The 12,742-nt window shown below is 46.2% G+C and overlaps 1 protein-coding gene across 2 annotated transcripts in view; it reads left to right on the forward strand.

The window, feature by feature from the left end:
- Window positions 1–11,131, forward strand: part of INTS4 (integrator complex subunit 4) — a 31,907-nt gene extending 20,776 nt beyond the window's left edge. For both annotated transcript variants that reach the window (XM_066620250.1, XM_066620252.1), the window contains exons 16-23: window positions 1,712–1,805; window positions 2,655–2,735; window positions 4,181–4,311; window positions 6,070–6,129; window positions 6,524–6,683; window positions 8,523–8,666; window positions 8,908–9,028; window positions 9,598–11,131. In XM_066620250.1, the coding sequence (XP_066476347.1) occupies window positions 1,712–1,805; window positions 2,655–2,735; window positions 4,181–4,311; window positions 6,070–6,129; window positions 6,524–6,683; window positions 8,523–8,666; window positions 8,908–9,028; window positions 9,598–9,791 (985 nt within the window). In that variant the 3' untranslated portion in view covers window positions 9,792–11,131. The remainder of the gene's footprint in view (window positions 1–1,711; window positions 1,806–2,654; window positions 2,736–4,180; window positions 4,312–6,069; window positions 6,130–6,523; window positions 6,684–8,522; window positions 8,667–8,907; window positions 9,029–9,597) is intronic.
- The last annotated feature ends 1,611 nt before the right edge of the window (window positions 11,132–12,742 follow it).

Genomic DNA, 12,742 nt, shown 5'->3' on the forward strand with positions numbered 1-12,742 from the left:
ATGAACCTGTTCATCTGTTAAGATGAACTGGGGAGGCTCTTCTGTGTGTACTGCCATGCTCTGAACTCTGTTTAGTGCAGGGGCTGGACATTCGGCTATGAGATCATCATGTCATAGCCAGACTTCCAGGTTGCCGATGGAATCAGCTGCACATTGCTCAGCCTGGGAGACTTTACCACCCAGGCTGAGCTCCACACGGACCAGATGATTTGGGGTGGTGGGCTGGATCCCTGATTTAGTGTGCTTTGATCATTTTTATTACTGATATTATTCTGTTAATGGTTGGTATTTTTTTCTTGAAAACTGCCTTGTGTCCTATGGGAGAAGTATATGTGTTTTTAATAATAAAAAATCTGAAGTACAATTGGCAGGTATTTGTGGAAAGACCTTTTCCATGGCACATTCAGACTGTGGAACTCCCTTCCAAGGGCAATCTGTCTGGCTGCCTATCAACTTTTGAAGACATTTTTTGTTCTGGGAGGCATTTGATCTGCTGGCTGCTGAATGTTGCTCTTGCCATGCACTTCCTTTGTTCTGATGATGATGCTGATGTTTAACAGTATTTATATTATTATTATTAACAGTGATTATGTGCTTTCTCTTTTTTAAATTGATGCTTTAAACTTGAATGCACACCTTGTGTGCTTTTTTGAAAGCAGAAAGGCAGGGTATAGCTCCTGCTAACCGGGCAAAGAGGCATCTTTTAAAGTGGTGTCCTCTTATAATTAGTAGGGGAAGAGCAATTTCCCTTTCCAGTGGTTGTTGTTGATGTCTCTTTTGAATCTTTTTAAGACTGTGAACCCTTTTGGGACAAAGAATCACTTACCTATTTGTTTAGCTATGTAAATCGCTTGGTTAACTACTTTTTTTTGAAAAGTGTTATCTAAACATTCTTAATAAGAATCAATAATAATATAAATATGAACATTTCAAATAATTTGTTTTTCCTCGGCCCAAGCAATCCAAATCCTCCAGGAAAGAGAAATTATGTGAATTGTGTAACTAATGCAAATGGGACATATTTGCTTCATTGTCCTAATTTTGTGCATTTTATTCTGGTTTTGCTAATCATGAGGAAGATCAGTGAGGTTGTCTAAGACCCTGAAACCAGCTAGCCACCTCACCCCCGCTGGAGAGGTTATTCACCCGTGAAAGTATGCAGCTGCTGTACCTTGCCTCACTAACCTTCTAAAATTCTTTGAGGGAATCAACAAGCATGAGGTGATCCAGATGACATTGTACACTTAGACATTCAGAAAGCTTTCCGACAAAGTTCCTCACCAAAGGCTTTTGTATAGACTTAGTGGTTACGTGGGCAATTTTCACAGTGGAGGCAAGTAAGTAGTGGGGTCTTCCATGGATCTGTCTTGGGACCAGTACTTTTTCACAAGATATGAAGTTTTATGAATTTTAAAAAAATTATGAATTTTAAAAACCAAACAGATTCTCAGGAAGTTGGGTTCTGCACCCACTGCCACATTCTGCATTTCTTCCTGTGCAGTTTCAGAATTCTGGCATCTACGTAGCCCCCAGTGTAACTCTCATATTGAAAGAGCTGGAATTCCCTGTTAATTCCTGTCTTCCCTGGATTCCACAGGGGTTAGTTCACCTCAGCCCCTAATCTCTGGGAACATGAGGTAATGTTTTTCCTAGCAAACGCACACTGTATTTTCTCTCTCGAATAACCCACCTCTTTCCCTCTTTATTCTAGAGACCTTCAGAGATTTGGAGAGCTTCAGTCCGACTTAGCTGGGGTAGCCGACTTCTCTGCAGCTTACCTTCGATGCCAGTTGCTCCTCATCAAGGTGTGCTTTCCTCCAGATTACTACCTTGGGCGACATCACTGCACTTACTGGTGCATACCAGGGCCTGGTGCTTGTACCCCTGGAAATCTAACATTGTGCATTTGTGCAGAGATTGAGTTATAAATTAGTGGTCAAATCCAGTTAAACTGGACTGTGGTTTTAAGAGAGGAACCTCCTTGTATTTGCTGAGTGTGAAATGTCCTATTTGTACCTCCTCACAACAGCATGGGAAGTTGGAGATAAATGGAATTAGAATGCAGCATGTTAGCCAGAAGCTGGCTCAGCAACTTCTGAAATGGCGGGAGTTGCTGGCTTTGCAGAAAAATTCAGCTTCCTTCTGCTCCTTTCCCCCCATGCTGTAAATTGGGCATATTACCCATTAAGCTAACAAACTTGTAGGCAGGTGAATGGTGATTTACCGGTGGCCTCAGCACTTCTTTGGGTACCAATTGAACTGAGCATAGCCAGGCACTCCAATAGTTAATGCACATGCTCAAAGCATCACAAGAGCATTCTCCATATACTGCAGTGTTGGGAAAAGTTCTATTTATTAAAAAAGAGAAGAAAAAGGTGCCTGAATATCCGTTGCCAAGGAACCGTAATAGGGGAGAGCTGTTGCTTTCACCCTCTGCTTATTGGTTTTTTGGGCATGTCTGGCTGGTCATTGGGGGAGGCAAGATGCTGAACAAGAGAGACCTTTTAGTCTGCTTCAATAGGACTTATCTGTTCAAAGGTGTGAGAGGCGAAAGCCTAGCCTTTTCTCTGCACTCTCAACCCACACTTCTGAGCAGATGTTCCATTTCTGCTTGTATGGCATATATTTCACTGAAGCCTTGGAATCTTTTGCAGGCTCTCCAGGAAAAGCTATGGAACGTAGCAGCTCCCCTGTACTTGAAGCAGAATGCTTTGGCATCTGCTGCAGCAAAACAGGTAAAGATGGATGAGGAAGGAGAGGGGGAGAAGCAATTGCAGCATGTCAGAACTCTGAGCAGGGGGAGGGCATTTCCTCCTCCTCCACTATGTGCCCCTGGCCTGCAGAAGACAGGAAAATAAGCAGCCCTCCAAGCTGTAAAACCACCAAGCCTCAAATTAACAAGGAGAGAAGCAGTCATTATGGAGCAACCTGTAAATGGATCCCCAGTGGAAAAGGGAGTGTGTGGGGGGGGGGGTTTCCAACCAGAGTGGTGAGTTGCTTTCTGAAGCAAGATATTGAACAATTCCAAGTCCCAGGCAAATTCAACCCTGGCACTGAAGCATTTGTCAGTGTCTGTCAGAAGCTGCTGGCTCGTGGCAGCCTATTTCTTGAGAGACATCTGGAAATGCAATTTGGAGCTTCCAGATCTCAGTCTAATTGCAGTGGCTTTCCCAGGAGCTGAGCCCTGGAGTCTGAAGGCTGCTTCACGGGCTGTCTTTTCTGCTTCAGAAGTTATCGGGGAGATTTGTGCTTGTTGCAATACGTAAACAGCAGCACTCATACCGCTCTAGCGCCAAGTACAGTGAGGCATGCAGCCTGGCCTGTTGGTCAGCACTATGCATGTGCTATGGGAGCAAAGAAACCCTCCCCCCCCCAATGCTGAAAATGGTGCAGGGTGCAGAATGCAGCTGCTGATAGTTTTGGCTTTCATTTAAAAAATAAAAAAGAGCAAGGTGAACTTTGACAATCGTGGAACTGACTGCTTGTGAAGACTTGGGGGGCAGAAACAGTTTCCACTTATTTTGAGGATGGGACCTCAACGCTCTGCATCCTTCTTTAACGCCCCCCCCCCACTAGCAAAACTAGGAATAATGCAAATTAAAGGGAAAGCAGACTGAATTAGTGTGGGGCACATGTAGCTCTGCTGTAAGTTACTTGAGAATGGCTGACCCTGAAGACTGAAGGTTAACACTTCTAATGCATACCCTGTTTGCCTCTCCCCCACCCCTCAAATTAGCTTTACAACTTGAAAATACTGGTGGCCCTGCTTTGTAACTGTTGCCATTTCTGTGGCATGTACTGTGAGTATTTTTTTCTACGAGTCAGAGCAGATTGGTGGTTATTCCATACCTCCTCTGTGGATTGTGGCCAAAGTGTTTAAACTTCAGATTCTCAAAGTAGCTGCACTGTAAGCCACTCTAGGTCAAGAAGACCACCATTCATACAACCTCAGGGACTGGTATCCTAGAATAAGAAAGATGGTGAATCTTCTACAAGCAGCTTTAGGGTGATGAAAGGGATTTCTTAAGGTTACCATATTATATAGGGATGATTTTCAAAAAGACTTCTGGTGTGTCGGTGTGCTGAATTCGTTATACAGATTTTTCCCCCCCAATAAAAGTGCATGCTGATAGCAGATTTTCAGCAGGCTGGAACAGAGAATGTGTTGCTTTTGGTTTAGATTATGGAAGAAACATACAAGATGGAGTTCATATACAATGGCGTGGAACACAGGCAGGTGGTCATCATCCACCACATGAGATTGCAGGCAAGAGCATTGCAGCTGATAGTAACAGCAAGGACTACCAGAGGGTAAGGATTCTGTCTGGGCCTCAGGCTATGCCTGGGCTTGAGAAAAGACTGAATAACTAAAGGCAAACTGTGTTGCTGGTTGTGGTGGATCCTGTGGGCCATTACTGGTGTGATACTGCAAGCGGAACACTGGTGGTGCTGGGATTAGGTCCTGGCCTGCCACTGTTGTGATTATCCTCCTGAATAAGATTATGATTTATTTTGCCATCTGTATGTTTGATGTGTTACAGAGTACCAGCTCTGAGGCATTTCCAGGGTAAGCTGTGGGGGATAAGAACATAAGAACAGCCCCACTGGATCAGGCCATAGGCCCATCTAGTCCAGCTTCCTGGATCTCACATCTGCCCACCAAATGCCCCAGGGAGCACATCAGATAACAGGAGACCTGCATCCTGGTGCCCTCCCTTGCATCTGACATAATAGATAGATAGAGATAAGCAGATGAATCTGCATTCAGTTAAGTGGCACTTTGGCTTGGCTTCTGTTGGGATGGGAGGAGAAGACTAAGAGGTTATGCCTTGGGGTTTTGGAAAAGATGGGTTTTGGAGGAAGTGAAACAGAGGCAGCATCATGCAGGTGGTTCTGGGTGGGGAGTCCAGGCATAAGGGAGAAAGGGTGGAGTTGAAGGGAGTGGAATAAGCTGCTGCGTCACATCAGGGTTTCAGCGTCAGGCAGCTGATGGCCCTTTCAAGCAGTACTGTCTGGAATTGGTGACACTAGAGAGAGCAATGCTTTATTTCCTTATTCACTGATTTCTGGCTATAGTATTGATACTGATAACAATCTGCCTTGTGCAATGCTGGTATTGTTGGGTGGACCAGCTTCAAACCTCACCCCACCTGGCATACTGTGCTGGGGCTGTTGCTTGTCCCGAGTCCTCCTTGCTGCCTCCCCCCCCCCCCCAGCATCCCAGGGCGCCTGAGCACCTGCTGTGTGTATATGAGGCTCCTGTTCAGGCTCTGGTGGCTCTGCTTTAAAAAAAAAAAATGGTGAAAAGCAACAGTGGGAAGGAACCTGAGTCTTCTGGAGGGCTGCTGCCTGTCAGAGCAAGTAACACTTGCTAGATATACCAAAGGTCTGACTTGGTGTAAGGCAGCTTCATTGAGTCATATGTGTTGAGTCCCAGTGGCCAGTCTCCCTTTGAAAACTGCACACAGCTGTGTTGGGGGAGGCAGAATGGCTACACTGGGCATGCACGCTCAACGTATCTAAGGAAACAGTGGCCAGGGCTGGTATGTTGATGGCCTCTCAGAGCAGCAGAGAATAGTGGCAGGTGGTCGGAAGGGGAAGAAGCAGAGGCTCCATGGAGCTTGTTGTGTTATCTTGGTAATCTTCACAACAGCTCCGTAATGTAATCTGCCATATTGCAGATGTGGTGTGGAGGCTACCTATCTTCCCTTCTTTAGCTGCCCAGCATTGTGACTGGGTCGCAGTGCTGTCTCTGGTCACTCAGTGATGGTGTCATTATGTAATCACTGAACTTCTGGGTTGCCGAGCTCCACACTGTGTGGAGCTTGGCTTAGAGGTGCACAGCCTTTCAGGGAACACTGGCTGAGACTACAGTGACTTGCTTAACCTGTCCATGACTGAGGAGAGCTTTAAACTGGGGACACCCCAGTTCATAGCTCACGCTCAGCCATTGCACCCACCAGCTTCCCATGTGCTTGTATTTGGGTACCAAATGTCTGTGTTGTGGAAATCGAATTGTTCTTTTAAAAAGCCTCTATAAACATTGTGGACATTATATCTTTATTGCAGGGTAGAACCTCTCTTTGGAATGTGTGAGAAGTTTTTACAGGAAGTGGACTCTTTTCAGAGGTATGTCTTTGTGCCCTCAGTTTCATTCAGCAAGAAAAGTGGTCTGATTTTCATGAACAGCAGAAAAAAGGCCAGATACTGGCCTGTACCTCCTGAGAGTGCAGGCGTGGTGTTCGCATGGCCAAATGCTTCTCCAATATGTCAAGAAATTTCCTCCAGGAAAAATTTACAGCCCTATGCATGCCTAATCAGAACTAAGTCCCATTATAGTCAATGGGACTTACTCCCACGTAAGTATGGATAGGATATTGTTCCAGCCCTAGCATCTTATGGGGAAAAGGTTCTACTTTGCCTGCTCTCTGCTGTGACCGTGTTGTGTTCTAAGTGCAGCAGGGTTGGGGGGGGGGGTTTGGTGTTTGGTGTTAATGTGTGTTTCTCTGTCCCTGCTTCACAGGTGTTTCATTTCTGAGCTCCCTCACATGCAAGATAGTTTTGTGGACAAACTGCTAGATCTGATGCCCAGACTGGTCACCTCCAAACCTTCTGAAGTAGTCAAGATCCTACAGACAACGTTGAGACAGAGTAGCTTCCTTCGCCTTCCTCTTCCAGAGAAGGTTGGTAGCTTGTGGACAGGCATGCATTTTTTGCAGTCTGTATTAGATCCACTCTCTGTGACCCGGGCCCAGTTCAAATGGCATGGCCGATCTGTGGGATGGCTACTGGGGGGCTGTGTCTTGGGCTCATGCAAGTCCTTCTCCCACCCTTAGCTTCCTCTCTTTGCTACCTAGTTTGTGATGTTACTTGCCATACATGCCCTGACACACGAGATCAGCGATTTGTCAGTGGCTTTCTTCTCATGCAACTCTGACCTCACATGATGTCGCTTCTGGGAGACTCTTCTGGATTCTGCTTGTAGGGCAACTGTCTGTCCCTCTCCTCCCCCAGCTCAGCAGCAGAGAAATGTTCTCGAGGTTGAAGCAAGCAGGAATAGCTGCAGCAACTCTAGAAAAAGAGGAGGCTTGACTCTTCAGCAGCAAAGATACCCAGAGAAAGGATAAACAATAGCTAAAGATACTTTTTGCTTATTTATCAGGAAAATTTTTATACGACTTACAGCCCAATCCTATGCTGGAATGGGCAGACTGACTGACCTGCCTTGTATCCAGTGTGGGCTTGAGGGTGCCTGAGGCTCAGTCTAGGGCAAGGGGAATTCATTCCCCTTACCCTGGATAATGCAGCAGCAGCCCCAATGGGTCTACTTGGATCTGCACCAAGTTGCCCGGGAGTGGTGTTAGAATCTGGCACAAGGGCCGGATCCTGGCCCTACCCTCTGCTTGACCCTGGCCCACCTGCTGCCTGCCCTCCCTCTGCCTGGAAGCCTCCATTCCACCCTCCCCAGATCCCAGCACCGGTCCGACTTTTCCTCTGGCGCCACAGTGCTGGAGGCGGCCTCCCGGCTCCCCAGTCATGGCTCCGAAGTTGGCACAGGGCATATGTACCGGCCTACAAGGTTAGGATTGCCCCCTCATACTCTGTATTTCCATTTTAAGATATATTTAACATAGTTTACAGTCCTTAAAACATATTGCTTGCCATTTAATATCAAACAGTCAGAAAAAGCATAATAAAAGCAGCAGAAGAGGGAAACCCTCTGTCAGGAAGCCTCTTTAAAAACACCTATTGGAATAAAACACCTTTCAAGTCAACTTTTCTCAAAGTGCATTTTTGACCCTTCTGCTGCATTTGGGATGGTTGTTCTTATTGTTTAATATGAACGTAGAACACTTCTCAGCTGCTCTAAATATTTGTTAATGCAGCTTCTAGATGGGTTGCCAGGATAGTCTGTTGACTCTGTTAAATTAGAAAAGCGGAGTAGAAAACATATCAGCACATTTTCGTGATAAATAAGTATTTACTTGAAGAATTCCTTGCCAGTGGAGAGAGAATCTTTTCTTGCCTTTCTCTGGGGGCTTCTGCGGCCATTCCCGCTTGGCTAACCTGGAGAACATTCTTTGTCCTTATTGTAGCTCCTCTGCTGCTGTACTTGTACAATAAACGTTGCCTTATCTGGCATCTCTGGGACTGCAGGGTTGCTGGATATTGTAATTTTCTAGGTATTTGAATGTCTCCATTGTTGTATCTGTCAGTTTCACTGGAGATGCTCTTAGTTTCACTACAGAGCTGCTGGAAATGCTCTGACCTCTGTGGTTACCAGCAGCATTGGCTGTGAACCAGAAGGTGGGACTGGTGAGCTCACTGACCTGGTTATTGGAGCTTTCCAAATTGTCAGGTGCCAGATATCACAATTTTACTGTAATTGTAAAATTTTACTGTAACTTTACTGTAATTGTAAATGTGTGTTTCAAGTTTTCTTTAACAAACAACATCAAGAAATAATGCCTAGACTGTTGAATTGTCACAAAATTTGGACCCTTGTCTCTTTCTTTCACTAGGTTCACAGGGCCACAGCCACCATTATTGAGCCAGCAGGAGAATCGGACAATCCACTCCGATTCACATCGGGATTAGTCGTTGCATTGGATGTTGATGCAACTCTGGAACATGTGCAGGATCCCCAGGGCACAGTTAAAGTTCAGGTAATGACCATTGGATTACCTTGCTGGTCAGGCTCGGGACTATTTAGTTTGAGCATTACATTGATACTGGTTCTATGTCCAGCTGCAGAGAGAAGTCAGAAGGAGATGCATTTTATGCTTCCAGACTCCAACCCTGTCCTGATCTAGCTGGGCTGATGCTAGATTCTTCTTACATAAATCCACAATCTGAATTCCTAACTACCCATGCCCAGCAGTGACAAATCCAAAACTTCTCTTCTAGGTATTATATCCTGACGGGCAGGCCCAGGTGATCCATCCTAAGCCAGCTGATTTTCGAAATCCTGGTCCAGGAAGGCACCGATTGATTACTCAGGTTTACCTCTCACATACTGCCTGGACAGGTAAGGAAGAATTTGACATTTGTGCAGCATTTTGTTGTGCTCAGGAAAGTCTACATTGTGTAGGTTTCACTTGAGTGTTGCCTGAGCCTTCAGGATTCTAAAGCTTCGTTCCTCAGCTGGAGAAATAAGAGGGCGACCTGAGCCATTGCAGCAGGTAGCCCCTCTCCCCCCAAAACCCAGTTCAAATGTCATTTATTTCCATAATGGCCAGTCTCCTAGAAAATATCATGCCTTAAATAAGGGGTTGGCAACCTGCAGCCTGCAACCTAGATTCAGCTTGCCAGCCAAAGTCCAGCCTGTGTCCAGCCAAGTCTCTTGCCCAGGCTGTTGCATGCCGAACGGGGAATGGTGGCGCTGTCTGCCCAGGCTCACAAAAGGAAAGGCCTGCAATCTAAAGTGGCACAACTGGATATACACTGAATAAACCTGTTAATTGACTTCACCTCTGTACCCAATCAGCTACCAGAAAACCTCCTGTCCTGACCACGTGGGGTGGGTGAGTTGAAAGATACAGTTGAAAACAAGTTCCCTTTTTCTGTCTCTTGCCCCTCCCTTGTTTTCCTCCCCAGAGCCTTGTCAAATCGAAGTGCGGCTGCTATTGGCTTATAATTCTGACCAGAACAGATCCTCCATGAGGCTCCTGAGGCCTGCCTGGGGGGATAGCATGGAGTTTCTTCCACAGCCAGAGAATGGCATTGAGGGAACCATCCCTTTCAGCAAACCAGTCAAAGTCTATATCATGCCCAAGCCTGCCAGGCGGTGACACTGTTCTTTGAAACTTTGTGTGATTCTTTGAAACTACTTGATGGGATTACTGGCAGAGGTCAGAACAGCTTCAAGCTTGGATGGAAAGCACAAGTTGGTGATCAAGTCAAGGTTGCAGCATAACAAAAATGCCTTCCTCCTCTTAAAGTGGAGCAACTTTTTTCTCTAGAGAACCTACAGACATTATTGGTGAACAGTGACATGAATTGGAGGTACTGAATCCCTTGAGCATCTGACTTTCCACCTTGCCCTGTGAAGTTCATGTCAGCCTCTTGTTGAAGAAGCAGCACATGACCATGGCCTAGCTGCCATCAGAAGCATCAGACCAACTTGCACAACAGGAAGTGTCCTAGTAGAGTTAATGGGGATCATGATTCAAACACCTAGTGCTTGTTTTCTCCCCTTCACCTCTCCCCACCCTAGCCAAATGCCAAAAATGAACCCAAAAGTATGCAAAGAGATTTGGATTTGATGGCATGCAGGTATTCAATAATGCTATTTCCCCCTCCTCTCCTTGTTCCTGAAAGAACAATCAGTTGTTCTTTCCTTAAAGGGACACTAGCTCTTTTTTTCCCCAATGGAAAAAGAACCCTTAAGGAGCCCTTCAGACAGACCATCTCAGTAAGACAAATGCAGCCCAACAGACAGCTATGACAGCCCTGACTTTATAAGCCACTTGTTCTTGCTGCATGCCCAGGGCTGTGAAAACAGGAGGCTTGCCAGGCACCTGCTAGACTGTGTTGGCTTGGTGGGTCTGCACACCTTGGTTTAAGCTTTTGGAATACCAAGGAGTTGGGAACGTGTCTCTCACTTGTGCAGATCTTTTTCTGTCCGTGCCTCAGCTTCCTATTTTCAGTAGTTGTGCTCAGTCTTTCCTCACAGTTTATGCGGTCCTCACACACTGCAGCATCAGTGGGTCACTATAGCTATTCCACCCCAGCTCCTCCGATCTTGAGCAGATTCAGGCTGGTTACTGACTGCAGTGTGGATGGCAGCCAGCAGGACCAGCCGTGAGGCTACCCACTCAGAATGGTTTATTGTCTTAACACTGTTGCTGCTTGAATCTCTGAGAAAAATGTCTCTTGGGCCTTGCACACCCATAAAACAGTGTCTTGGCATGCCCCATAAGTCCCTGACCTGGCTTGGAGAACTCATGAACTCCCTCTAAGCACATCAGGGTGTGGCATTTTTATTAAGATGGTCGTGCTACACCAACAGGTTTACAAGGATGTATGTGGCTGTAGAAAAGCAAACACACATTTGAAGCAGAAAAAGTAATTTTGTTATACAGATAACTTTTCATGCAAAAGCTCACTCTCCACTGTACACTTTCTATAATAAAATGGAAAAGAAAACATCTGTGTTTTTGTTTTTGTTTATTTTTAGATTTGTGAATGCCAGGGTGTGAGGCTGCGGGGGTCTGAGTGTGTGACTGGTTGGTAGACTGCAGCCTGAAAGCAAAATGGCTGGAACACCAGCTAGCCTGGCATCACAGGGTAATGCCCGTTTCCTTGCACAGAGGAGAAAGAAATGCAGTGTGTGGGAGAATTTCCCCCACCCCCATCTCTGCTTGCTTGCTGCCGTCTCCTCCTACACTCCCTGACACACAGAGATAAGCAAAATACACCAAGGCACATTAGCTTGTCGGTAGATGAACAGACATTCCTGGCTCCAAGCCCAGAAAGAGCCCTGTGCTGCAACAGAGTTTGCTGGTGCAGCTCAGTGATAGAAGACCACCCCCACCCCCCATTACAGTTGATAAAGCAAGTGTATCGTGACTCCCTCAGGCGTATATATTGCAGCCCCTGGGGACTCAGTGGTTCTCCAGTAATCCTGTGGCAAGACAAGAGTTCCATGCAGAATTGAGGGTTTGGATCAGATGAAGACAAGAGCTGGCTCGCATGAGTTTGGCTTGTGCTGCCAGGTAGCAGGGGTCAGAGCTGAGCCTATCTTTCTTGCAAAAAGCCCCAAGTTCAGTTCTTGCCAGGTTTAAGAGCCTCGGATTGCAAGCCCAGGAGAGATCTCTAGTAGAGAATGCCTATGTGTCAAGGCAGAATACTGCTCAGGTTCAAACATCCTTGAATCAGTGTGTGTGATGTGATTTTTTTTTGGGGGTGTGTGTATGTGTGTTCAGTCTCTTGAGTGCACAAGGTGCATTTTATGTACAAGCAATACAGTGTCTTGACAGGGATTCTCAATTTTTGGCAGTGTACCAATGTGTATGTGACACAAAGGGCTTGAAGAATACATCAAAAAATGAAGTGACTGCATCGATCACTCAGTGCCTCTTGAAATGGGAGGAGGGACGAACCATGCATCCCTGATTTCTTTTCCAGAGTGCAGACAGCAGGATCAATAGAGAAAAAAGGGCCTCATTGCCTGTGCTGGAACTGAAAGGTGCATGGGCACCCTAGAAGCATTGCACAGGCTGCCTGGCAATGTGAAGCTAGACCTGAATCATCAACAACACAGGTTGTGAAATGGGGGGGGGGGGGGCATTTCAGCTCGGGATTGTGAGGTGAGATCTCTCCAACATTTACAGAGCTCCTGGTAGCAAGTGGCCACAGTGCCCTGTTGTCCTTCCTCTCCCCCAACTGTTGAAGGATGCTGTGTAATGTAGTCACCCAGCTTTTGGTCAGCAGGAGTGTCACAGCTGACACTAGGAGAGGCAGGGGTAGCAGCAAAACAGTGGCCCCCAAAAAGGAGAACTCCCAAATTTAGCCAAAAGTTCTAAACTGCCCTATCTGTAGTTTCAGCAAGGCTGGTGGAGAGTTAACTAAGACAATACACACATTTTTGAATGTTCTGTCCTGTGTTTGGATCTTGATCACTCTGCTTGACCATCAATGCTATATGCTATGTGGATGGGCATGTTCCTGCTGGTTCTGCTAGACCTTTCAGTGGCCTTCAGTACCACTGACCATGGTATCCTTCTGGATTACATCTCTA

Source organism: Tiliqua scincoides, chromosome 3 (genome assembly GCF_035046505.1).
Source record: "Tiliqua scincoides isolate rTilSci1 chromosome 3, rTilSci1.hap2, whole genome shotgun sequence".
NCBI lineage: Eukaryota > Metazoa > Chordata > Lepidosauria > Squamata > Scincidae > Tiliqua > Tiliqua scincoides.